This window comes from Pipistrellus hanaki (assembly GCF_964339955.1).
Source record: "Pipistrellus hanaki genome assembly, chromosome: 3".
Classification (NCBI taxonomy): Eukaryota; Metazoa; Chordata; class Mammalia; order Chiroptera; family Vespertilionidae; genus Pipistrellus; species Pipistrellus hanaki.
Genome location: NC_140505.1, coordinates 114,385,039 through 114,412,909, shown reverse-complemented (window position 1 = coordinate 114,412,909; position 27,871 = coordinate 114,385,039). Strand labels below are relative to the sequence as shown.

At 41.2% G+C, this 27,871-nt stretch overlaps 1 protein-coding gene across 2 annotated transcripts in view; it reads right to left on the bottom strand.

Moving 5' to 3' along the window:
• KITLG (KIT ligand) overlaps positions 1-27,871 on the bottom strand; it is an 88,164-nt gene that overhangs the window by 48,877 nt on the left and 11,416 nt on the right. For both annotated transcript variants that reach the window (XM_084876932.1, XM_084876933.1), the window contains one exon: positions 1,715-1,828. In XM_084876932.1, the coding sequence (XP_084733058.1) occupies positions 1,715-1,828 (114 nt within the window). The remainder of the gene's footprint in view (positions 1-1,714; positions 1,829-27,871) is intronic.

Genomic DNA, 27,871 nt, shown 5'->3' with positions numbered 1-27,871 from the left:
TGTGGTCATATACACCATCATTTCCCAACTATGATTCATTGCCCAGATATTTGAAACTTGCTCCCCAGGATGCCTGCAGATTGCCCAGCTCATTCTCAGCTTCACAGCTCTACCAGCAGCCCCTTGAATTACCACCTTTAGCATATACTGGAGACACATATTTATCTGACATTCATATAAATCTATATAACAAAGATAAAGCTAGCTATAAAAAAAAAAAACCATGAGATTAAATAGAAGTTAAGATGCTTTGGTCTTTAAAGTTTAACAGAACAGTCCATTAAGAGCAGTAAACTTCCTTTCAGAAATGTCCTAAAAATGTAAATACCCTGAGCCCTCCTTCAGACCTACGAATCAGTAGAACCATGACAACTGTAACATTAATAAGCACCACAGGTGACTATAATTCTTCCCTCAGTAGAGCACATCCTTAATTCTTTCAACAACAAACATTTAATGAATGTCTTCTACTAATACAAAATAAAAATACCCCACCCTTATCCCCACACTATACTCAGTACCTAGCTTGGTATATGGTAGAAAAATAATACATCCCCTCAAATAACACATGTTTCTACATCTTCTGCATGTAGTAACATGATCAAGAATACTTTTAAACCTGTACCCTCTTAAATACTATATTAATCTTGGATATGCTTGGCCTATCTTCATACACTTTGTGTGTATGCCTGTGGGTGTGGGTGTGGGTGTGGGTTGCTAATTCTGCACTAAGGCTAAGCTAGCAAAACTCTGATCATAGCATTAAATTTCTGTTTTAATGAACCCAAAATCATATACACAAGAAAATGTATATCTAGAGTAAGAAAAATAAATATCTCCTCAAATGTACTTTTCTTTCTTTTGTAGATATTACAACAATCTTCATTTCTTTTTTAATCTCACATATTTCTGTTCTCTAGAAAATAGTCAAATAACTAACTTTTCTCAACTATTTTGAACCAGAAATTTTTTAAAAAATGCCTTTCAAATGCTGTTCATCCTGAAATCATACTCCGTAACTCAAATGAGCATGTACAACCTCCCCTAGATCGTCAGAGCTGGGAAAAAGGCATTCCAGATGTGGTATTATGCCCCCTGCCTCTGTGGTCTGCATTTTAAAAGAAGTATGGCATGAAGCTGGCATTGCCTAACAGCATGAGTGTGAAATGGCTTTTGCTGAGGGAGAAGTTCCACTGACAAATGTAGTCTGGTCAACATCTGGGCAACTAGCCACTCCTCCAAGTATCTTCACTGAGGGAACAAATACACACCCATGTGGGACAGCGTCTCCCAGCTGTTGGAAAGGGGAGAATGACCTTCTCAGATCTCCTTTTGGTAGGCTTGATAGAGAAAGGTAGGAAGGCATGTGAAGGGAAATAAGACATGCTGAAGAACCCAATACAGAGCTAATGGGGAAGTAGCCGGGCTGGCACATCAGCACACAAGGAGGGACCTCACTTCACAGCCTGTGAATGAGATGAAAAGACCAGCAAAAATCCAAAGTCAATACAGCAGCGTGCCATGGGGCCCATCTTATCAACAGATTCTCTATGACCTTGAGTATCTTTCCACCTGCTCTCCCTATAAACCCTTTAGATAACTCAATGACTTCCTTGTCTTAGAAAAATGCCTATTTGGAGCAAGGAAAAATGAAATATTTTTTCAAAAAGCACAAGAAAAAGGGTCACAGCTATTGAAAGCACCCTGTACTCACCAATTTTGTAACGTCTTTCACATCATCAGTGACACGTTTCTTGCAGATCCCTGTACTTCTGACGAGAGGATTAAAGAGGACCAGTTGAAGATAAATGCAAGTGATAATCCAAGTCTAAACAAAAAGAGAAAAACTGCTGGTGACCATCAGTTAGCATCTGTAATCATTTACACTATTAACATCTTACCCCTTACTGTGGAAAAATGCAATCTGCTTATTTTTTAAATACCATTGGCCTAAATACTACAATTAAGAGCTGATCTTTCGAACTATGCTGGCTGAAGTTTTAAAAAAATTCTCAGCGAAATGTCGTTTGGATTTTTCATTGCAATGACATTACTGTTAACTTTTGTCAAAAGCTTTCTACAGCCTATTACTAATGGCAATTAGGAGTAACTTGTAGCAACATGTAAAGGATTTATCACTTAAGGTGTTCTCTAAAAACCAGGGAATGCATTAAATTCATACCTTAAGGCACCAAATGAAACTTTTTGTACTTTAAAGGTGGACTGTTTGGCATGTAGCAGCATAACCCTGAGTCGTGTTTTAATCCAATAGTCCACAATAATACTCCAAGTTAAAGTGAAGGAGAGAGGCATTTTTTGGATCTAGAATAAAATGTAACCTAATTTGTGACTCATCAAAAGAAATATAGCTTTGAATCACAGCTTTTGAGCTATTTAATAAGGAAGACTATTTCCCCATTCTTGAACCCCAGCAGGAAGCAATCACACACAACTCTCTTTCTAAAAATAACACTTCAAACCATGCATTGTAGTTACTTTTACACATGACTTATTTTTTCCTTACTACGCTATATTTTAAGTTTCTAAGAAATTGAGCATCTGATTTTCCCCCCAGTACCTTTACAACATAAGACACAGAAACTTGCATATAAAAAATTCTTAATACATATTTGGTTGGATGAATCAGTGACCAAGGTAAAAATCGTCTAATGCTTCAAACTGAATACTTATTTATTGAACATGTATTCAGAGACAGGGACTGGGCCAGTCACTAGAGAAATAAAGGTGACAGAGATGCCCTTGAAACTCAGAGGCTTTGGGAAAACAAAAGAGGAAGCAATTAATCCATCAATTTTAAGGGGAGAACCTGTGCAGGAAGACAGTGTCAAGAAAAGCCAGAGAGGAAATAGGACTCTGGCTGGATTCTGGAGGACCAGGAGGAGTTTGAGAAGGAAGGGAGGATAATTCCAGGAAAAATAAAAAGCATGAGTGAAGGCATGGAGATGCGAAGATATGATGTCTTAAAATTGCACAAAAAATCATCTGCACATGGTTAGAAATCCTTCCTATTTTATGTAGCAAGTCAGGTTTAAAGGGAACTAGATTATTATTTTTAATTATCATCTGCAAGCTAACTAGATATTACACTGGACCAAATGATGATTGTCATTACTAAAATTTCTAAGACTGCAATGCTACCTACATAAATAATAGTGTCTTGTAAACAAAATTAAAATGCTTTTATTGTTTTACTATTGTGATCTTTTAGCAGTAATCCTACTTAATTTTGTTTAAGGCTATTTTAAAGCACCACTCTCTTCATAGCACCATCTCCTTTTGGAACAAAATGAAGAGGAAGTTGTGTAAGTGATTTCTGTTTGGGGGATTCTACTACTGGGCAATGCCAACATATAAAATCTCTTCCAATAACTTAGTCTTCCTTCGTATATGTAAATATAATTGGTGAAACTCAAGCTTTCTTTTACATTATAATTGCTAAGATCCAACCCTTCTAATACCTATATGTATAAAAACCCTAATATGCAAACAGACCAAATGGCGGAACAACCAGTGGCTATGTGCACTGGCCACCAGAGGGTGCACATGGAACATGGTGGCCATTAGCTGTAGCGGGATCGTAGAGCAGGTGAGTGGGGGCACCAGACCAAGGCGGGCACTGGCTGCCGTCATCGGGGTAAGCTTCTGGTGGTTACTGAAAACTTTTTGCTCCTGTGTGAGCTGAGTCCCACCCAGTGCTCACACCTGCTGCCGGCATCAGACCTGCCCGCACCGCTGCCGGAACGGCACTAGTGCCACCACTCACACCCACTGCCAGCGCCCGGCACCATTCAGGGCTTCTCCACCTACCCCTGCTCCTGAGGGACAGTTGGGGCCCGCAGCCACCTCTTGCACCTGCTGCCAGTGCCAGAGCCTCCTGGAGCTGGTCCTAATTCCTTGGCACCATCAGCAGGTGTGAGTGGTGGCTGCTGACCCCAATTGCTCCTGAGGGCTTCTCCACCTCCCCCTGCTCCTGAGGAGCAACTGGGGCAGCAGTCCCCCCTCACACCAGTTGACAGTGCTGACCCCAATTGCTCCATGCTGTAAGTGGGTGCAAGCAGAGCTAGCATCAGAGGTGGTGGCAGGAGTGGGGCTGCCAGCAGAGAGGGGACCAGGGACCACGGTGGAAGGGGCCGGGCAGACACATAGAGGATGGGCCGAGACCTGTCCCTGTGCCCACTGCAGCCTCACAGCCTATAGTTTCTTTCAAGGTGCATGAATTCATGAGCACCTAGTATAATTATATAATACATAATATATGATATATAATATATAATATATAATGTGTAATGTGTAATGTGTAACACACAACATGTAACATGAAATGTGTAAAGAAAATAAAAATAAATTTGAGATGTGTGGTATGTTATAAAACATGCAATATAACATATAATATATCTCATCTGTGATATGACTTGGGAAATCCCCGAAAGAGTCTATGTAAATGGCCAATCTCACTAATGATCATATTCATATTCTAGGCTCTCAGAAATAAAATTCTGTTACCCAGTTTCTTCTCTTCACCATGCCCTATTCCTGGCATTGAAGAAACACTAAACAAACATTTGTTTGTTCACTTATTCATTCAGAAAATATTGAGCACCTAGTGGGTGCCAAGCACTGTTCTAGATGCTTGGGACATATTAGTAAAATATGGGGGGGGGGGGGGGGGCGGGCGCGCTCAAAAATCCCTGCCCTCATGAGGCTTATGAGAGAAGGCAGACCATAACCAAAATTATAACAAGCTTATACAGAATGTCAAAAGCTGTTTCATGCCATGGAAAAATACAAAATAGATCAAGGTAAGAAATTTAGGATTAAAATGCCTATTCTGCTCTACTGGCATCAGCAGTCTTAGGTTCAAGTTGACAATCACACTCACGAGGCATCAGAGGCTTCCCTCAGCACCAAGCTTTAAAAAGGAAGCAGGACAGGCAACAGGGGCATGCCCAGCATCAGCAGAGCCCAGTCTCAGGACCCCGGCAGGCAGTCTCTAATGTCTGCATAGCACGTGTATGGCAGTGACAGATGATATCGGGTGGGCAGGCCCCTTTAGGGGCTCATACCTTGAAAGTTGAGCATCCCCATCAGGAGCATGTAATGAACTTCCATTCATTCTCCATCACAGCTACTTATCACTAGTAAATCTCAATAATAACGCACATACGGGTGTTTGTTCTGCGACCTAGAAATGCCTGCAGGATTCCCCTCAAGTATAGCCCTATGCCTATGCATTGCTTGAGTTCTTATAAAAAGGATGACAGAGAGAGCCGAATCCCCAGGCCTCCCTGCATCTAGAGAAAAGGCCCCCTTTCTTTCCAGGACGGCAGAATGTGGGGGTACGGCTTGAAAGTGTAAGCAGGATGATACCTGGCGCGCCTCACTGAGAAGGCTCTGCTCTATCACAGCTTGGCTGCAGCGGAGGGAGTGGCCCAGGCGGGTGTCTGTGGAAGAGTGCCACAGAGAGAAAAGGGGTGTGAAGGCCCCAAGGTCTACTAGCGGTGTCTGCTGTGTTTAAGGAGCAGCAATAGCAAACAGGGGCGTGGAAGACACTGTCAGAGAGAACGGAGAGGCCAGAGCATACAGAGTCTGGTACCCCACCGTGTCCACTTCGGTCATACCTCCGGCCCTCCCGTCATGTGTAAACCTCTGTGCAAAACATAACTTAACCCTCTCATAACACATGCACATGTATTTATGTATATGTATGTATATGTATGTAAATATACCTATGTAAAAAAGACCGTTTGGCAGTTTCTGACAAAATTAAACACGTTTGTACCATACGATCCAGCAATCACACTCCTTGGTATCAACCCCATTTGCTGGACACTTGTGTCCACACAAAAACCTGCACGCTGATTTTGTCACTAGAAGTCCAATGCGCTATCTATTGCGCTACAGAGCCCGCTTGCACGCTGATTTTGTAGCAGCTTATTCATAGTTGCTAAAACTTGAAAGCAACCATGATGTCCTTCAGGAGGTGAATGGCTAAATAAAGCATTCAGGTGGAGTACATCCAGACATGGAATTATTATTCAGTGATAAAACAAAAAGAGCTATCAAGACATGAAAGACATGGAGTAACCTTAAACACATATTACCCAGTGAAATATGCCACATACTTGTGATTCCAATGACAATGACTTTATGGGAAAGGCAAAAATTATGGAAACAGTAAAAAGATCAGAGGTTGCCAGGGTTTGGAAGGGGCAGTGATGAATAGGCAGAACACTGAGAACTTTAGGGTAGTAAATATGCTCTGTATTAGTAGATACATGTCATTACCAATTTGTCCAAATCACAGAATATACACCAAGAGTAAACACTAACATAAACTGACTAAGATGGGCCAATGTAGGCTCATCAATTGTAACAAATGTATGGGGACTATTGTAACAAATTGGTGGGGACTATTAATAAAAGGGAAAGCTATGAATTTGTGGGGTAGGGGGCATATAAAAAATGTCTCTACCTTCCTCCCAATTTTGCTGTGAACCTAAAACTACTCCAAAAAAAATTAAAGTCTTAAAAAAAGGATAACTTTGATTACTGTGGTGAGAGCCTTTAGGTTAACAAAGTAGAAAAAAAGAAACTTGGAGTTATTGCTTTAATCCAGCAATTTTCAAATCTTTCCATCTTATGGCATACATAACTAATTACTAAAATTCTGCAGCACACCAAAAAAAAAAAATCTATATATTTTTTCCCAATCTGACAAAAATTAGGTATAATTTTGATTTGTTCACACTGGACAGCTATTGTTGTGTTGGTTGTTGTTCTTTTTTTATTTGACAATTTAAGGGAAAAGAGGTCAGTACTCCTGATTAAATAGTTGGACATTATATGTTTTTAAAATTCTTGAGGCATACCATTAAAAATCGCTGCTCTCATCCAAGCAAGAAAGGAATGTAGCAGTGCATTTGCTGACCAGAAGTGGATGTCTCATCAAGGCTGAACCAGTAGGATTTCCCGACAGATGGAATATGATTTGACAGAGTCAAAGATGACTCCAGTGATTCTGGCCTAAACAACTGAAAAGGTGGAAAGGGCTGAGGATAGAGAAGGTTTGGAGGACAGATCGGAAGTTGAGTTTTGGGTGTGCTAAGTTTGAAATGTCTTTGAGATATCCTCCTGATGTTACTGGATCAGGAGGAGGAAAGGTTGGGCTGGCTATATCCATACGATAGTCTTTGCTATAGAATAGAATTTTAAGCAAAAGAGTAGATGAGATCAAGGATTGAGTACAAATAGAAAAAAGAACTAAGGATGGAGCCCCAAGTGCTGTGTCCTTAAGAGGTCTGGCAAAAGACTGAGACCTTACAAAGGACCCTGACAAAGAAACCAAAAAGTAGGAGGAGGCCAAGTGGGGGGAAAAATAAAGAACTGAAAGCCAAACTGTCAAACTTCGTTAAATACAACAGGTCAAGTAAGATGAGGGCGGAGAACTGACCACTTGGATTTAGCAGAACAGACATCATTGGTGACATTAACAAGAACATTTTTATTGAAGCAGTTATGGGAAAAAGCCAGTTTGGAGTGGATTTAAGAGAACATGAGAGGAGAGTAATTACACGCAGTGAATATAGACAGGTCTTTTAAAGGGTGTCCTTCAAAGGAGAGCAAACAAACAAAAAACAAAGTGGGGTGTCAGTTGGCAAGAAATACCGGGATATCCCTATGTCTGTGGGGATGGCCCCAGAGGAGGGTGCAATTGGCAGTGCAGGTCGGAGGAGGGGACTGGCTCAGCAATGTCCTTAGGAAGGCAAGAAGGCGTGAAATCTAGGTCTCAAGCAGAGGGCAGCTTCAATATTGCTTTTTGCAGCAGCTATATACAGACATCTATACAGATAGGATTTAGCTCACTGTATACAATGTACATTGTAACTTAATACACTCAAACATCCCAGACACACCTATATTTCTTGAAGCACTTTATTTTAAAGCATTAAGTAAACTCAAATTGTAATTTAATTCTGTATATACTTTGCTACCAATAAGGAATATTCACCTTGCGTAAAATCTAATAACTCACTCTGGCATAAGTAAACATTAGGAAGGAGAAGCAGTGAAGGCAGAAATGCACGGAGAACTCTGCAGAGCCATGGTAACTCACTCCCTTTGTCAGAATTCCTGGGAGAGGGCTAAAATGCGGAGCTTACTTCTTTATATGGAAAAGTAATTTTTCAGTATTACTTATTCTATACAGAGACCTTTCTAATATATAGTACAAACACTTCCCTGATTTCTTAAACAGTGGGCAGAAATATTAAACTGCTTTTCGTCGACGAGTCAAGTTCATCATATAAAGGGAAGGCTAAGTGAAATAAGCCAGATACAGAAAGACAAATATCGCATGATCTCACTTATAGAACCTACCTTAAAAAAAAAAGTTGAACTCACAGTAACAGACAGCAGAATAGAATAGTGGTTACCAGAGGCCAGGGGATGAGAGGAAATGGAAAATATTGATCAAAGGGTACAAACTTTCCATTATAAGACGAGTAAGTTCTGGAGACTAATACAGCATGGTGACTGTAATTGATAAGACTTGAATGTTCAGCTGAAATTTAATAAGAGAGTAGATCTCACAAGTACCCGGGAGCTCTGTGAGGTAATGAATATGATATGCTAACTAAATTGGGGTAATCATTTCACAATGTATGCATACATTAAAACATTATACTGCACACCTTAAATATCTGTAACTTCTATTTGTGCCTCACACCTCCATAAAGCTGGGCGGGAGCATCGCAGTAACAAAGCTGTGCCTGTCATCCTCCAAGTGGCTCTAAATGACTGCTTGTTTAAATGACTGTTTTTTTAAATTTTTATTTTAGTTTTTGTCAATGTGTTTCTCAGTTTACCTGTTAACAGTGTCCAATTCTAGCTGGCAGAGTCTTGGTGGCAAACACAGCACATGGCCCACGTAGGGTGGGTGTGTGGTAGGCGGAGTAAGGGCAAAAGGATGGCGGGTCCTAATTCTGGGAATTTCTGGATATAGGGCCTTATATGGCAAAATGGGCTTTGCAGATGAGATGAGATTAAGGATCTTGAGATAAAGAAATTATCCCGAGTTCTCTAAGCCCCACCCATTGAATCAGTCAGGTCCTTACAGACACAGAACCTTTCTCAGCTCTGGCCAGAGAGAAGGGTCCGGAAGAGGTGGCATAAGGACTTGACATTGCTGGCACTGAGCAGAAAGGCTGGGCCAGAAGCCCAGGAATGCAAGTGGCTTTTAGAAGCTGAACAGAGGCAAGGAACCAGCCTCCCTTCGAGCCTTCAGCAAGGAACACAGTCCCTCCGACACCTCAATTTTAGCTCAGAAAGCCCCACTTTGGACTTCTGAGTCTCCAAAACTAATATGATAAATTTGTATTATTTTAAGTCACCAAATTTGCAATGGTTTGTTACAGCAGCAACATAAAAATAAGTCAGAGCTCAATAAACTTACTTTCTGAATGAATTAATGAATGAGCGGAGTAGTTGCCCAATGTCCAAGCTGTTCCTCGTAAGAAAAAGAAACTGCCCGAGTCAGTGTCTCCCCCTCTCACCCTCACCCCCAACCCCGGCCCCGCCCCTGCTTCAAGCAAAGCAGCTCAGCCTTTTTTCTGTTTTATTTGTTCATGCTTCTGGGTAAGATTTTGTTTGAACAAAGGTTTCCAAGGGCAAGAAAGGGAAGAAAAAAACATACAAAAGACACAGGCTTTTGAAAACGGCTGGTGTGATGGGAGAGTACAGAACGTGTATCCAGGAAAACCTCTGAGTCCCTTATCGTGGAACCTCAAACAAGCCAGTTAATCCTGCTGAGTAGCTGCTTATCAGTCTCTCCAATGAGGAAAAGGGCAACTTTCCCCTCACCTGCCTCACAGAGTGCTGATGGGAACCAAACGAAAACTTTCCAAACTACAGGTGCTGTGCAGCTATTTGCTGTGTGGTTTCTGGGTTTGCGAGTGCTAGGGAGCCAGGGAAACGGGTGCTTCGAAACCATTGGAATGAAACTGTCAGAGAAAGGACCTGGTAAGTCAGTCCATGAACAAAGAGTGTGGCCTTTGCGGCAGGTGTTTTGACACTCATTTGGGGTCCAGATGCATTTTTTTTTCTTCAATGTATTTCTTGGTTCTGTGGGTAGAGTAGCTTCAGTTGATAGACTACCTATTCCCAATTAAGCGAGGTGTTCCAATATATCAGAAAAAGTAATTATCTCTGTTTTCTTTCTCTTCCTCTTTCTCTAAGTTCTGGAAACTCCAATAAGCCATACAGGTTGTCTAAGCATGTGGGCAAGTGCGCACCCACACCCTTGGAGATAGGAGGATGAAACTAAATGTCCCTGGGTTTGTGACTTCTCTCAGATGTATCTTTTCAGTTTGCGTAATCATCTCACTGTGGGGTTTTTTTTCTTCTTCTTCTTTTTTTTTCTGTAACAATCTCTGCTTCTGCACATTAATGTTTCTTTGGCTACTTTGTTTAGCGCCCTACAACTTTTTCTGTAGGTCACGATCGTTGTGTGATAACCTCTCGTTTCATGATAACCTTTCGTTACACAGACATAGTAAACTAATCTTATTGTCGACCTTTCTAGATTTTATTTTTTATTTATAGACATCTGTTAAGTGTCCTCCCCTATACTCCCCATGGCACACAAAATTCCAATAACCTTTTCATTGCTAAAATTGGCCTTCAAGATACTTACATGATGAAAAAAAAAAAAAAAAAACTAATGAGAAATATGTGTGCATTATTAGGACTGCAACGGAAACCTTCCTGGTGAAGGGAAGCAATAGTGACTAAAATTCATACTCAGTTGTGAATGACAGAGCCAGCAGGTCTTCTGGGGGGAGCAGGTTTTAACACTGGCAGAAAGTACTGGAAAGGCACTTTAAAGGGGCCTTGGGGAAAGGTTACAGGAAGATGAGGCTGGAGACCCCGAAGGCAAAGGTCTTGCCTAAATCTCATTCTTGTTGAGAATCAATCTCATCAGACCCCAGTGGAATATTCACTCAATTATCGCTTCTTCCTGAACCTAAGAGCCTTCCTTACAGTAAAACGCCGCCTGCCAGGAAAAGGAGCTGCAGTGCCCCTAACGCCAATGATTCACTTGATCTGAACATGTGTTAGAGCACAGAGGTGACTTTGCAGACTTCTTTCCTCTGGTAGAAATGAACACGGGTGCAGCCCAAGAACATTGGGGGAACTTGTGCTGTTCAAGAAACCTGAAGATCCCAATCTTGTAAACTTAGAAAAAACCAGACTTTTCTATAAGTGTGAGAAGCGGCTTTCAAATATGCACTGCTGGCGTCCACATCGTAGGCTCCTCCAAGTCAAAAAGGTAGTGCGTAGTCCATGCAGCCCGTTTGCTGTATGCACAGACTTACAAAATGGCATTAAGACTGGCCCGAACAAAACAGCAGCTGCTGCCAAAAACAACATCCATCTTCTCTTTAATCTCAAATGCCAGCTAGTGAAGCAGGCAGTTGCCTTGCAGCCCAAATGTGCTTTGGATGAGAGCCAACTGGCTTGGCTACCCAGAGCCAGGAAAGCAAGTTACCAAGACACAGGTAGAGTAATCAGTCCTGAGTTCAGGTCTTCTGAGTTCATATGAACCATATCCTTCGAAAATGATCTTGAGGGAAACCCACGACAGATTCCTGTTCAGTGAATAACCATTCAGTTCCACATGACCTTGCCCTTCAGGTTTTTCTATTTTTTTTTTTGTAAACTTACCTTTAAACACTAAGAGAAAATACCTAATCATCCCACACAGATTCTTCTCTCATGACTGTCCAGTCATCTCAAAGGGGCAAAGGAACACTTAGCAGCTTTGTGTCTTTTTAAAACATTATTGCTATCAGGAAAGCTGATGCTGACAGTAGAGCTGAGTGAAAATTCAAACCAGCTGGAAATCCAAATTGGCACGCAGAAATCTTGTGAACATACTCTTCACCCTCTTTCCATGTAGGCCCTTTTGTGAAGTTAAATAAAAATATTTTAAAATATTGGTGATCACTAAAATATCCTAGAAAGGAATTGCTTAACATAAAAAGGCAGACAGGCAGTGGCTTTAATGTGAAAGGAGAATTTAAGGATTTCAAGATATTCCACCTACAGGAAAATCACTCTATGATAGTCAGTACTTACTCTAAATGTAAATGGTATTAGAGTGTAAATCACTTGCATATATTGATTCCAACTAAGGGCCATGCACAGGATGAACAGTTTGCTGATATTATTTCATACTAGTGGCCCAGTGCACGAAATTCATGCATGGAGGGGGGGTTTCCACAGCATAGCCTATACCCTCTCCAATGAGACATTCCTCTTGAAATCTGGGACCGCTGGCTCCTAACTGCTCACCTGCCTGCCTGCTGATTTCCCCTAACTGCCTCTGCCTGCCTACCTACCTGATTGCCCCTAACTCCTCTGCCTGCCTGCCAGATCACCCTAACTGCCTCTGCTTGCCTGCCTGATCACCCTTAAGTGCTCTCCCCTGCTGGTCTGATCTCACCCCCTACTGCCCTCCCCTGCTGGCCTGGTTGCCCCCAACTTTCCTCCCATGCTGGCCTGATCTCACCCCCAACTGCACTCCCTGACAGCCTGGTTGCCCCAACTGCCCTCCCCTGCTGGCCTAATCTCAGGCCCAACAGCCCTCCCCTGCTGGCCTGATCTCACCCCCAACTGTCCTCCCCTGATGGCCTGATGTTGCCCCCAACTGCCTCTGCCTGCCTGATCACCCCTAATTGCCCTCCCTTCAGGCCTGATCTCACCCCCAACTACCCTCTCCTGCTGGCCAATTTGGTTCTGATTCGTCAGTTTCTATGCCAGTCAGCATCAAAAGCTCCACCTCCTAGGCAGCCATTGGCTCCTAACAGTTCACCCAGATTTTGTTCTGATTAGTCAGTTTCTATGCCAGTCTGTCAAAAGCTCTGCCTCCTAGGAAGCCATTGCTTCTTCACAGTTCACACAGATTTGGTTCTGATTGGTCAGTTTCTATGCCAGTCAGTGTCTCCAGGTATATCTCCAGGCCTTATCAGAGAGGCAGGGCTGATCAGCAGTCCCTGTGGAGGCCTGAAGAGAAACAGAGGCATGGCTGCTGATGAAGCTCGGAGAGAAAGAGAGAGGCAATGGCTGATCAACAGCTGCCATAGAGGCTGCGGATCAGACCCTGCCTCTCTCTTCAGGCCTCTCTCTGGGTCTGATCCACAGCCCTCTCAGCAGTCTGACTGCAGGACTGACTTCTGGTGTTAAGTCGAGCCTTTGGTCAGTCATTATGGACCCTGGGTTTTTATATATTAGGATAACCTCCCATGGACCATGTGGATGTTATTATCCTATTTTGCTGGTGAGTAAAATAGGATTCAATGAAACTGAGTAACTTGCTCTAGCCACTCTGCTACTAAATCCCCAAAACTGAGTTTAAAGGAAGACCTACACAGCACTAGAAATAAAACTACCTTATCAGTCAGACATAAAGCTGATTTCATCTACATTTAATGAACTATTTAGTTTTATTTAAAATGCCTATGCCTTGGAAGGCATATGGGCCCCTTAATCTAAATCAGTTTCTAATTGAAACCGCAGTGCCATGTTACTACTAGGCTGGGTAAACAAGTAAATCAAGTTACACTTTGCTGTAGCTTAAAGAAAATCACATAGCTAGACGGAGGGGAGAAACCCAAGAAATAAAGTGTAAAGTTGTTCCTGCTGATAAATACAAAATCAAGTGCTTTCAGACGTTTAAGAAGAGCTACTTATTCATTCAACAAATTTGTGTAAGTACTTGGTAAGTGCATAAGATAAAGGCATACAAGATATGGACTTTGGCCTCTGAAAGTTCAAACTGCTAGGGACCACAGCAGGGCTGGGAGGGGGAAGGGCCCAAGAGGGACAGATAAACCTGACTTTGGGGGTTGGGGGTGGAAATGGAGGGAGGGGCTCAGTGATAGCTCCTGGGACGAGGTGACACACTCTTCAAAGGGAAGTAGGAAGGAGCCAGATAGATCATAGGCAACTGGGTGGAGACCCCTGACAGAGGCGTGGCAGGTGCCCAGAGAAGTGAAGGTACATTTTCACAGAACTCAGGTTTATGATACTGTGAAGAAATACTTTTCAAGGTATAAGGGACAATAGAAGAGGCTAGGGAAATGTGCAGTTTTGCTAATTGAGTTGTTTTTTCTATCTTAAAGGCACTGATTGGGAGCTCTTGAAGGTCTTTAAGCAGGAGGGTATCAAAATCTGATTTATTGCCTGGCCTGTGTTGCTCAGTGGTTGGGCATCAACCAATGGACCAGGAGGTCATGGTTCGATTCCCAGTCAGGGAACATGCCAGGTTTCGGGCTTGACTCCCAGTGTGGGGTGTGCAGGAGGCAGCTGATTCTTTCTCATCACTGATGTTGCTATATCTCTATTCCTCTCTGTAGTCAATTAATATATATATATATATATATATATATATATATATATATATATATTATTTTTTTTTTTTAAATCTGTTTTATTTTTGAAAGGCTTATCAGATGTCAGAATAAAGGATAGCCTGGGGGAGAGGGCAATAAGCCAGGGGAACAGGAGGCCAGGTAGGAGGTCACTGGAGTCATCCAGAGTTGAAGTGAGGGGAGCCCCACCTATGTGAGTGGCCATGGGAATGGAGAGAGACAAGTCCAATAGGATATGAAATTGGAATGGAAGGGACTTGGTGGTTTACAGAAAGTGAGGAGGGTTAAAAGGAGAGGAGTCTCAAATGACTTCCAGGTACCAGTTTAGGTGACAGGAAAAAGTGGTACTTTTCACTGAGCCAGAATATATAGAAGGAGAGGTGGCAGCTGGCAACTGCCAGTTATCACCAAAACCCCTGAAGAATAGTACTGTACTGGTATCAGGAGAAAGAACTATCTGCCTGGGAGATGAGAGGGTGAGAAGCAAGTACATGAGAGACAGATCGGTTGATTGTGGGACACTGTGGCCATTGGAAAAGAATGTACAGGACAGAGAGAACGATCAGTAACGCAAGCACTACAAGATGTCAACCTGATGGTTGCTGAGCCTAGTGGAGTTGGCCTTGATGAAGACAGTTTCCCTAGTGAGTCAGGCCGTAGTGGATGGACCACAGGGATAAATGAGTGTGGGGAATTTCAAGGATACACTACAACAGCTTGCCTAGAGAGTGAGGAAGACAGTGGGTAATATCTGGAAGGGCTAGAAAGTTAAGTTCAGTCTGTAGAAGGAAAGATAGCTCTGAAGGAGTGGGGCTAAAACGATCTTCCTCTTTCTTACATGGTCTTTCAGGAGGAACAACTCCTCTGTGGTTAATAACAGCCAGGTGAGCTCAGAGGCTTTGCCATTGCATGACAATCACTGTGAATGACTTCTAGCTCAGACTAGAATCTAGGGCCTAGGTGTTCGAGTTTTGCTATTATTTTTTTTAAAATATATATTTTATTGATTTTTCACAGAGAGGAAGAGAGAGGGTTAGAGAGTCAGAAACATTGATGAGAGAGAATCATCAATCAGTTGTCTCTTGCACGCCCCCTACTTGGGGATGTGCCCGCAACCAAGGTACATGCCCTTGACCGGAATCGAACCCAGGACTCTTCAGTCCCCAGGCCGACGCTCTATCCACTGAGCCAAACCGGTTTCGGCTAGTTTTGCTATTATTTTTGATAGAGATATATGTGATAGAATAAGCATTTGTGCCAGCAGTGGAAATTCATTAGAAACAATGGTAATATATAGGTCTTTAGCAGTTAAATAAAAAGCAGAGGGGGGGGGATCCCTTAAATAGTATAAACCCACTGGATTTTAGGGAAATGCTAGTTGAGGACAAATTCTAATCAATTTTATGAGAATGATGATATGCACCAAACCAAACAAGCCCAAAAACTGATGGATGCTAGCTCAATGTTGAACCTAGATGAGCATATCCATTGCAAATATTTTCGCTATATGAATATACACTGAGTGGCCAGATTATTATGATCTCTGAATGCATAATAATCTGCCCACTCGGTGGTGCATGAATTTGTGCATGGGTGGGCTCCAGTCAGCCTGGCCAGGGGGAGGGGAAATGGGCAGTTGGCCAGTCTACATGCTTGTCAAACTCCTGGTTAAGGGGATAATTTACATATTAGCCATTTATTATATAAGATACACATTGAGTAACCAGATTATTATGCGTTCAGAGATCATAATAATCTGGCCACTCAATGTATTTTCAAAGAGATAAGAGAGACAGACCCCAACATTGGCCAAGGTATAGAAACATAGCAAAAAAATATAAAAAGATAAAAATTCATGACAGTTCTTGAATCCACATACTGACTTTCAGCACTCTATGGGCACCTGTTCTTGTTGGATGGCATTGTTCACTATCATGTCAAATAGTTGCTCTTCACATTGAACCACCATGATAAGCTTTCCAAAAACAGCTACAAAAACATAAACTGTAATTCCCACTCTTCCAAGTCTGTGACTCACTTCTGAAATTGTAATTTCAGGAAAGTAAAAAACCCTGCAATTCTTCAAAATCTGTAGAATCTTTTGATCTCCAAACAATTGAGAGCTAAAATATAAGTGCAGCGCTCCAGTTGCTATCTGATCCCATGTGTTAAATTTGGCCTGAATGCCTGAACTCTCTCGAACTTCTCATGTATTTTCCCTACCGTTGAAATTAAATGTGTTCAGATGTCTTGTCAGATCAGCTACTGGTAGTCTGACAAGTTTGGTCGCATAGGGCCTTTAAGTTAGAAGAAAACACTGTCAGGAAGCAGCTCAGGAAATTGGCAATAAGGTGTTTTTCCCCACCTGGGTTTCTGACTACATTAAAATAAATCAAATCTTTGCACCCTGCTTTACCTCTAAACAGCATGAAAACCAATGAAGCTAAAGGCCATGAGTTCAGAAACACCCACAATCTTGATCAGTTTCTTTATCACATCAGATGACAAGCCCAATCTGCAAAGGTCACAGCATGAGTTTCCCCAATTACACAGTGTATGCTGGATGCACCAATAGCCTTTGGTTGAACTGAATAAAATGTTGAAATGTCCCCCCTTTTATGGAACAAGGGAAGATGGCTACCTTAGGTTTAGATCAAAATGCTATTATTAGGGTATTTAGTTAGGATGCAGATTCCTGGGCGTAGTGAGGTATCCAATTTTCTGACGGTATATCTCAGGAATGTGCACTTTTAACTAGCCCTTCATGCAATTCTTGGGTACTCTCTCAAGTCTGAGTCATGCTATTTAGGCTGTACTTGTTCTGGATGCTATATTATTAAGAAAAACAAACAAAAATCTCAAAAGTATATATACAAGGTGGCACTAGGGTTCAAGGGCTACATAGCAGATGCTCTCAATTTAGAGGAATCTCAAAAAGAAAAGTTAAACGTAGCCAGTGTGTGGATACTGTGGATGAGTTCTTCCAACTCCCTCTCCAGCTCTCTCCTAGCATCTCCTTCTACACTGTGATGGTTGCAAAACTGAAATCTGTATTTCTTAGACTCCTTTGCATTTAGCTATAGCTGCAGATGAGTTTAGATTTTGCCCATCAGGCACCACACTGCAGGGTTTGATATAGAAGAAAATCCTTGGCATGAGAAGCTGGAGGCTAGACATGCATTTTGCTGACTTGGGTGGTGTTGGGGCAACTAGACCATGCAATCTGCAGCAGTAACAGCTTCCTGCACTGGCTGTAGCAGCTACACAGAGCAGTGGACTTAACTGGGTTCTTGGTGCTGCAGTATTCTGGAAGCATACTCTTCTAGGCCTGTTCTTCTGGGCCTGCTGGTGGTTTTATAAGCCATCAGATACATTTCAATGCATCTCTTTTTGACTAACTAGAGTGGATTATACTGTCTGCAACTAAACCTTAAGCAATACTAGGGGTAAAAAACCCAAGTTATTAAGCATTTATGTCTCATAAAGGCTAGTCTAGAAGTTCCTTGGGAATTTCTCATTCATATTTCAAAATTCAAATAAGAGTCATATTAAATTTTTTTTTTTATAAAGAGCCCTTTTTGATTGTCAATCCATGAGAATGTTAATGCAATTTTACTACTTGAAGCACCACAAAGCAATTTACCTCTGATATGCCCAGGACATGTTCCTCTGGATATCTATCTGCCACCTGAAGCACAGTAAATTGCAAGTTCATTGCTTATGAAAGAGGTGATGTTTAGAATAGAGCAACATCAGCAAAAGTGAGACCTAGATGCAAATCATGATTCCATAACTTGCATGCTGTTACCTAAACAGATTATGAAAACTCTCCTGGGCTCAGTTTCCTTGGGATGATCACATTTCTTTGACTTTTTGAAAGATTAAATAAGACAGTTATGTAAAGCACCCACAACAGGAACGGCACAATGCGGATCATGACACGACTTGTTAATGCTATAGTTATTATTTTATCATTCTTACTAATGCTTTCAGTGTTGGCTTCAGAATTAAAGCTATACTAACAGGGAATGTCCCAATCCCACTTATGCTTTGCCTCCCCATAGATTAAAGATCAGCACAGGAAAGTTGATAAAAAGAAGTTGTGAAACTGCCCCCTGCACTTGGATTGGACCAACTCCCCCAAAGCCGGCAGGCTAAGCTCCTCTCCACCTGGTGCAAAAGGGAGGCCCACTTGTTTGGGCAATGGGTGAATGTTAACCTAAACTGCAGGGTTTCAAAAGTCAACTTTAGCTTCAGCAAGAATCCAAAACAGTTTTAGAAAACAGTGTGTTTAACCCATGCATGGAAAAAAAGAACAGCAGAGAGTGGGGGATGGGGGTGCTGGGCATCAGGGATTTTAGAATTAGGCTGCCAGTTTTTTAATTTCTCTTCTGCCACTGACTAGTCTTGTGGCCTTTGCAAAATTATTCCTTGTCCTGTGCTTAAGTTGGTCCACCAGTAACACGTGCATAACACAGAACTCACCTCACAGCCTTGTTGAGGATTAAATGGAGTTAGGTTTGTTAAAGCACTTAGTATAGTACCTGAAAACAGCACACCTTCAAAAATGTCCACTACAGTTATCATCACTAATGTCTTTTCAACCATCATTAGAACAATCATCCCCAGGAATGTCAGTTCCAGACTGGGAGCACGGTGGTTCAAGCCAAAATTCAGGGTGCCATCCTCGATTCCCTCCATAACTCTGTTTCTACACGCAGTCTGTCACGTCCTCTCAGTTCTAGCAGTAAAATGTATCCTGAAACATTCCCTTCTCTCTGTCAACTCCTGCCTGGAAGACTGAAAGCACCCTCTAAATAGCCTTCTTTGCTTGTATACTTTTACTTACAATAGTGTGGTCTTCTGGGGCTATAAAACACCGCTGTCTGCTTAAAATCTCTGAGGGCCTTTCCATTACATCTACAATTTACAATGAACTCCTGACCAGGCCTACAAGGAGGTATGTAATGTAGACTTGCCCACCTCCATGCCCATCCCTTACCAGGCCCTCTCCCCCCACCATATTCCAGCCACACTGGCCTCTTGTCTGTTCCTCAAACACTTGAGATGTCTTACTGCTTTAAGCCCTTTGTACTTGGTGCTGTAAGCTTTTCCCCTCTTGGGCTCTGCAAGTGGCAAGTCCTTCTTTTTCATTCAAGATTCAGTTCAAATATCATCTTCTCAGATAAGCCTTTCCAGCTAACCTAAGTACTGGCAGCTTCAACTTTTATTATCACTGTTTTATTTCAACTGCAATAAAATTTTCACCAGAAATTATCTTCATACCCCAATGAGTTTATTTGTTTATGGCTTGTCCCTCTGACAAGAATGTAAATAGTGTGAGGGTGAGGATTCTGTCTTGTTCTTCCTCCTTAGCTCAAGTGCCTTAGACTGACCCCTACTATTATACAGGCTCTTTCAATTCTGTGAGTTGCATGCATTGCAAAGTACCTACAAAAGTGCTCCTCTGATCAAAATCTCTTTTATGTAGTGCAGACCCTGGGGATAGCAAGACCCAAACTGTTTAAAAAGTGAATATACTCAGTATGTGAAATGGGGCTCAGACAAGTCTGGATAATGCAGGATTCAATCCTCAGCAGATGGTGTCCATATTCACACAACAGCATTGCAACATCACCCACCAGATTTGCTTATTATCCGTCTCCTGCACTTGAGTTTGAGCACCATAAGGCAGATTCTTTCAGTTTCTGTTTCGTTCATACAACAGTGCTGAGCACAGAGAAGCTTCTCAAATATATTTGTTAAATGAGTGAGTGAAGGATAAACATAAGAGTTTTGTCTTAGGGAAGGGGCAGTGGGTGAGCTAGAAAGGGTCAATGGGGAGAAAAAAGAGACATTTGGGGGACAATGGGTTCCTGGGGGGGAGTGGGGAGGAGAAAGTATTGCTGTAATATTTTCAACAATAAGAATTTAATTTAAAAAATACTGCAAAATTCTAATGATGACAAGTGTAACATCACAATATTCTTTTAATTATCCAAAACATGACATTGGCTAAATGGGTCTCACTTTGAACTTTTAACCATTTTCTTTGTACGTTTATTTTGTGTGTGTGTCTTTGTACCTTTAAATACTTCTCAAGCTCCATGAAAAATTAGGATATAAAACCAGGGATTGACTGTAAACTCCATGAGGAGCAGAAACAATGTAACTATTTTGCTCACTATTGTATCTCTAGCCTCTAGGCAGGGCTTTCTTGGTAGTAAACAGATCAATAAACAATTTTCAGTAAGTAAACAACCAGTGGAAAATGCCTTTCCTTGTAGATGTGGCAAGAAACTGTGACAATAAGCCAAAATGCTGAACTGCCTTTAAAATCACCAAAGCTCCCTTTTTAAAGCGATGTATAATATGAAGTTACTTTCCTTAGTTGACCCATCAAGACCATAGTTTTATTTATTTATTTATTTATTTACTTACTTACTTACTTACTTACTTATTTAACTGCATTTTTTTTTAGAGAGATAAGAGAGAGGAAGAGAAATACTGATGTGAGAGCAGACATTGGCTGCCTCCTGCATGCCCCCTGCTGGTGATTGAACCTACAATCCAGGCATGCTCCAACCTGGAATCAAACTGGCAACCTTTCCATGTGCAAGGATGATGCCCAACCAAGCAACTGAGCCACACTGGCTAAGGCAGAGCAGGGACATATTTTTTTAAAATGTAGGTACTTTCCTACAGTAAGTGCAATGAAAGTCTGTGAAAAGTCTACAATTCTATAGTTTATTTAGAATCCTATATAATAAAAGCTTAATATGCTAAGTGTCCAGTTGTCCATTCAACCAATCAAAGCATAATATGCTAATGATATCCTACGGTGGCTCAACCACTTGCTATAACATGTACTAACCACCAGAAGGCAGATAGTTGACTGGTCAACCAATCACTATGAGTGAACTGACCACCAGGGGGCAGACACTCCAATCTGTAGGTTAGCTTGCTGCTGGAGTCCAGCTAATTGGGACTGAGTGAAATGAGCTGGACACACCTTGGAGCCCTCCCACAGTCCCTTCCCTGCTGGCCAACCTCCTGCGTCCCTCCCCGGCCCAGCGGTCATGCACCAGTGGGGTCCCTCGGTCTGGCCTGTGCCCTCTCACAATCCAGGGTCCCTTGGGGTATGTTGGAGAGCCTATTTAGGCCCAATCCCACTCCACACAGGAGCTGCTCCCAGTGGTAAGTGCACTCCAACAGGGAAAGTGCCGCTCAACCAGAAGCCAGGATGATGGCTGGTGAGCACAGTGGCGGTAGTGGGAGCCTCTCTCACCTCCATGGCAGCACTGTCTGTTGGACATCCCCCGAGGGCCAGGCTGAGGGTCCCCCCAGTCCACAAATTTCATGCACCAGGCCTCTAGTTCAGTATAAAATGCAACTATAAATTTCTCCCTGTTTCTCCAATGAGCTGTAATCCCTCAAAATTTCTTAAACAACCATTCATAAAAAAAATTAATCACGATGATTTGGCACTGGAAATACACAAGGAATATGATTTCATTTGAAAGCTAACATGTTCATAAATGATAACACTGGTTGAGCTTTCAAATGCTAATCTTATCTCTTCCCAAAGCATTGGCTAACTATCCTCTATTTGTTATCCTTACTACAGCAGGCAAAAAACAACAAAAAAAAACAACCAAAAAAAAAAAAAAAACCCACCAAAACACACACACACACAAACAAAAACAAACAAACAAACAAACAAAAAAACCCAGAGAACTTAATCACTAAAATCTTTATGTCATCCAGACCCATTCCTATTTTGACTAAAGAATAAAATCAGCTACCTTTTCTTCAAAGTAATGTGGGCATAGGATTTCTGCTCTCCTCTCACATGACTTGTTTTTTTATTCTGCCTTTCCACCATGATATCCAGGCAGTTATGCTTACCAATCTCCACAATTCCAGTACGTAGGAGGAGACTCCAAATTCAGTAGAGAAAAGAAGATATGTAACAGAAACAAAAGGAGAAGGCTTTTTATAGTCTATCAGGATATGAGTACTGGCATCACACCTTTTATTATTTAAAAAAAAAGTTCCAAATTAACAACCTTCGAAGTAAATGTAAACAATCTTATGTTCTGAAATTCTTCCTTGAAGCAGACTCAGGAAGATTATCAACTGAGCTCCCTAGTGTAAAAATAATAATAATAATAATAATAATAATAATAATATGAAGAATATACTAAACCCTCAACTCCTTTCAATCATGTTGGGGGGAAAAAACAAACAAACAAAAAAAACAACAACTTTCCTCTTCGGGGAAAAAAAGAGGGTTGAGTAGGAAATAACCAGCACAATCCTGTGGGCTCTTCAAAGCAGCTGCTTTGCTGAGGAATCAAATGGAGATGGAAGCATACATGTAAACAGTAAACAGGACTGCTTGGAAAGCAAAAGAGTCTCCTACCACATGGAAGAGAATGGAGACTTACTTCCCAGAAAATGGAGAGAGGACCCTGGGAGCTGTGGATCCAGCTCAATGAAATTTAAAAGATATGTTGCAGCTGCTGTAAGATTTAGGAGCCAAATCTGCACAAACCATTTTGCACATCTTCTTCATTGGTTAATTCTAGTATGTTAGCGCCTCTTCTCATTTATGGTGCTCTTTGGAGCTTCTATTTGTAAACTGAGGCAGGAGGGAGACTTTGCTCTCTGGGATAGGATATTATTTAAGACTTTAAAAGCTGTATGGGTGCCAGGAATATTAACCTTTCAGTTCTACACCCAAATCCAAGATTACCTGCTTAACAAAAACATATACATAGCTCTAGTCAGTTTGGCTCATTGGATAGAGTGCCGGCCTATGGACTAAAGGTTCCTGGATTCGATTCTGATCAAGGGTACATGCCAGGGTTATGGGCTCAATCCCCAGTGGGAGACATGCAGGAGGCAGTCGATAATGATTCACTCTCATCATTGATATCTCTCTCTCTCTCTCTCTCTTTCTCTCTCTCTCTCTCTCTCTCTCTCTCTCTCTCTCTCTCTCTCTCTCTCTCTCTCTCTCCTTCCTCTCTGAAATCAATAAAAATATATTTAAAATAAAACAAAACAAACCTCACTGGGGCTAAGTTTACACACACACATACAAATTTAAAAAAAATGAAAATAGGCCATGGTACAGGTTTGTGTACCTTTTTTAAAAAATGTGACATTTATTTAAATGTTAGAACTTTGAAAACTTGGCATCCAAAGAGTATCCTGAAAATTAATCTATGAAGGATATAAAATCACTGTATAGGGCACTATGTTTTGAGGCAATACTGTGATTGCCTTGGTAACTTCTGATCACGAATTAAATGGGTGTCTTCAAACCACAAGTGAAATTTGAAAACATCATTTCTTGTTAATCCTCCAACTTCCTTCCTCCACATTTAAATATATCTTTGATCTTAAGTACTAAAACATTATTTTGTTGGAATTGCTTAACCACATCTGTTTTATATCCATAAATACCATTCAGATGGAACCATCTAAAAATTCTCATATTGCCACTTTTCTGTCTTTCTAGACAGAGATAATACACAACAGTATGCAAAAACTGCACAACTTATCGTCCTTGTCTATTGAACCGGCTAACTATTAACCAGCACAAACTGTGGAAAAATATATAAAAGGAAGCATTTTGGTAATTTGGGAAGAAGAATCCATTTACTGTAGGTATCAGTCTTATTATTATTGATCAAAAATATCTTATCTACGTAAAAAAAAAAAGGAAGATGACAGCAGCACCAAGCTAGGGATGAGGAGGAGCACAGAGATCAGATTTAATGACATCTGGTTGTGAGATGCTGTGCGACTTGCTCAACCTCTCTAAGCCCACCTTCCCCTTCTATATAATGGAATAATCACACCACCCCCTCACAGGTGGAGAGAATTAGGAGAGATAAAACGTGTAACCCACACACTTAGCACACACCAAATGAGCTTCAAAATCAACATCTTCTTCATCATCAACAGCACTATGTCTTAAAATCTTTTCTGGCTCATTCCAACCCAAAACCTGTGTATATGCCCTGGTTGGGAATCGAACCCTCCACTTTTTTATGTATGGGCTGGCAATCCAACCAACGAGGGCCACACCAGCCAGGGCAAAACAAGGTACATTTTTACCTACTGTGCTGGCCCTACTATATACACAAATGTGTTTGGTTAATGATTATAAAGGCTCCTTTGTTTACCATATATAGCATTATTTTCTATGAATATGCAATATTATTTACTAAGCAAACATTGGGTTGAATTATAGATCAAATGTAGCATTGGTTCTGCCATGGACTAGCTATGAGACCTTCAGTAGGTATTTTTCTTTGATCTTTACTTTCCCAATCTTTAAAATGGGTGCAGAAATAACCACCTATTAGTAGTATTGATTGAGATAGACTATCTAAGGGTACAGTGACTAGTAGTTAGTACATAATCATTTCATTTAAACATCTGAAATTAACAAGCACCAGCTGGTACTTGCCATTCAACCACTGTGTTATTTCCTCAAAAATGCCAAGCAACTTGCCCCAGCTTCATCTTTTTTAAATCCTGGTCTCCACTCTCTTCTACAACCCAAGTGGCCCATTTATTACTTCTTCCTCCGAGCAGAATTATATTTGAAGAATGTTTGTTTGTGTAGAGCAGAGTTGCATATACAGTTAGGTTTGCTTCCTATTGTCATCAGTGCCTACCAGCAGTTCCAATGTTCCTCCTACCTTACAAGTCACCGCCTCACTATCAACTGACCTCATTTCTCATTTATGAGGTCAGTAAGCACCAAGTTGCTAAATACCCAAACCCAATAGTAGATTGCTGACACACATTCAGAATGCTGACAGTAAACGATTCAGTCACACATACACCTGGCTTGATTCAATAACTCATAGTTTGGTTCAGAAAATCTTTTCCAAGATTTTGGTGCTGTGCCACCAGCTAGGGGCACCCACATGGGGCAATTTAGGCAGGTAGACAGGTAACTAAAATGATGATTACTGTATGCTTTAAGCACACAGTTTTTCTTCATGCTGCAGGAGCAAAGGGTAAGATCACTAAACACAGTGGGGATGGGGGCAAGGAAGAAGGGCAAACACATTAGGAAGGGTTTGTGTGAGGAGGAACCATCTCAGCTAGACAATGGGAGAGGCTGTCAGGGCCTCTGAGACTAAGTGGTGAGTTCGCAGCTGGACCACTATTCGCAGGTAGGTGACACAGGAATGAAATTTGCTATATGGGGACTGGCAGAGATAAGCACCAGCCAAGTCCCAGAGAACTTGTATAATTGTTGAGGGTTTGGACTTCACCCTTCAGGTAATGCAGCGTCACTGGAGGATTTGAACTGAGGTAAATGCATGGTCAGACTTTCATCATAATTCTAGATTGTATGTGTGAGGGAATCTTTAAAATGACAGATTTCACCACTTGTTTTGTTGGATAATGAAATGAATACCCTGGGAGGAACTAAACCATATACTAACACCACATGGCTGGATTTGTGTTGTCAGTGCATTCTTGGCTTTCCTGCATTACCTTTCAAATGCCAGGACACAAATTTTCAGAGAAAGATGCAAAATTAGGCCCCTTTGTAATCCAGCTCTTCTAAGCAATTTTTAAAATAATTCAGGCCAATAACTCTGCCTCATTCTACTTTAGTCCTTAAAAGAATGGACTTAACTTTTCTTTTTTTCTTTTTTTTCCTGATTCTCATTTAAAGAGATTTTTCAATTCTTGATTTTAGAGTCTGGATTCAAGTTTTTGTCTGAGATCCTACTCTGAACTCACTCATTCCCACATTTCTGGTTTGGTAGCTTGATTGTTGAGGTAGCGACAGTCAAAGATTCAGTCAAGAAACCTCTAGAAAAAGCCTTTAAGTTGTACAACGTCAGGAAACAGAAGCTGTTTTCTGTCACAAATGCTTGGACCAGTCAGCACTCCATCAAAAGAAATATAACAGTTTAATGTTCTGCCAGAGAATGGAATGTGTGTTTACCTGAAGTAATGGCCTGATAAAAGGAACTCGAGTCTGTCTTGATGGATACAAAACTTACTCAAAGATTAACCTGGACAATCAATCCATTAAACTCTAAACACAATCACCCATAAGAAAATAAACCCTGAATTCGTAATGAAAACAATCCCAAACTGTTGATCATACACACTTACTAAATTCAACACATACACCTCTTCTTCCCCCCCTCCCCCCAAGAAAGGGACTGTAAATGCAAAAGTGAATATTGCTTGACAGCAGCTAACATTTACTGAGGTTTTTGGGGTATCTGGCATGGTACTAGCCCTTCTCATGTGTTGGCTCATTTAATCCTCACAAACACCTAAGGAGTTAGACACCATTATAAACCCCATTTTACAAATGATGAAATCAGAATGTTAGCAGAATTAAGTGACTTAGAGTCATCCAAAAAGGGTGACTCCAGATCTGAGTCTGTAAAGTTATTAATACATACTATACATAAAATACTTTGAGGCTCCTTTTGGAAGACATTAATAAACACAAAGCTTTCATGAATTTAGAAAGTTTAGATTTTTTTAATTTTCATTTATTTATTTATTTATTTATTGTCACTCAAGGCTTAGAAGGAAAATATGACCCTAGGCCTATGAATGGAACCTCCTGGTCTGTGGAGAACTGCTCTATCAATCATCGCTTCACCTCTTACAACTTGTGAGGCAGCCAAGGCATGTGTGAGCATCCTTAGTTCCAAAGATCCACCCAGACCGAGATCCAGACCCTTCACTAATCTCAGTTCACAGTTACACAATCTTATTTCCCATGATCAGCCCTAATCTTTCCCAGCTTTTCAATGGTGGTGAGTTTTTAATTACTACAGCCATCACACAAAAGTAGAAAAGAGACAGAGTAGACAGTCTGATCTGTCTGCTGGCATAATCCAGTCCCTAAAGATTAGAAACACCAATTACTGAACATCAGTTCTGGGCCAATGTCCATATATTATCTCATTTAATCTTTGTATTCTTCTATGGACTATTGCCTCATTAGACATATGAGGGCACTGATGCCTAGAGAAAGAAAGTAAATATCATGCACATGGTCTTGGTGAATAATAGAGCTGGGACGTAGGCCACATTCGGTCTAACTCCAAAGTCCATGCTCCTTCAAGTGTCTGTGCGATCAATGGGTCAAACACTTTGCACAAACATAATTTACGGTATCGCTGGAAAACATGATTGGGTCTGGAAAATACTTCTTTTATAATAGTAAAAATCTGTGAGGGACAGTCACAAGGCAGGTATATAACATACTATTTCTAGGTTAAAAAGGTAAAGAAGGAAGGGGACCAGAATAAGAGGGATGAAAGGAATAGGGAGGAAAGTGGGGGAAGGAAAGGAGAGAGGAGAGATGCAAAGCATTATTAGTACATCCTACAGAAGAGGAAATTCAGGTA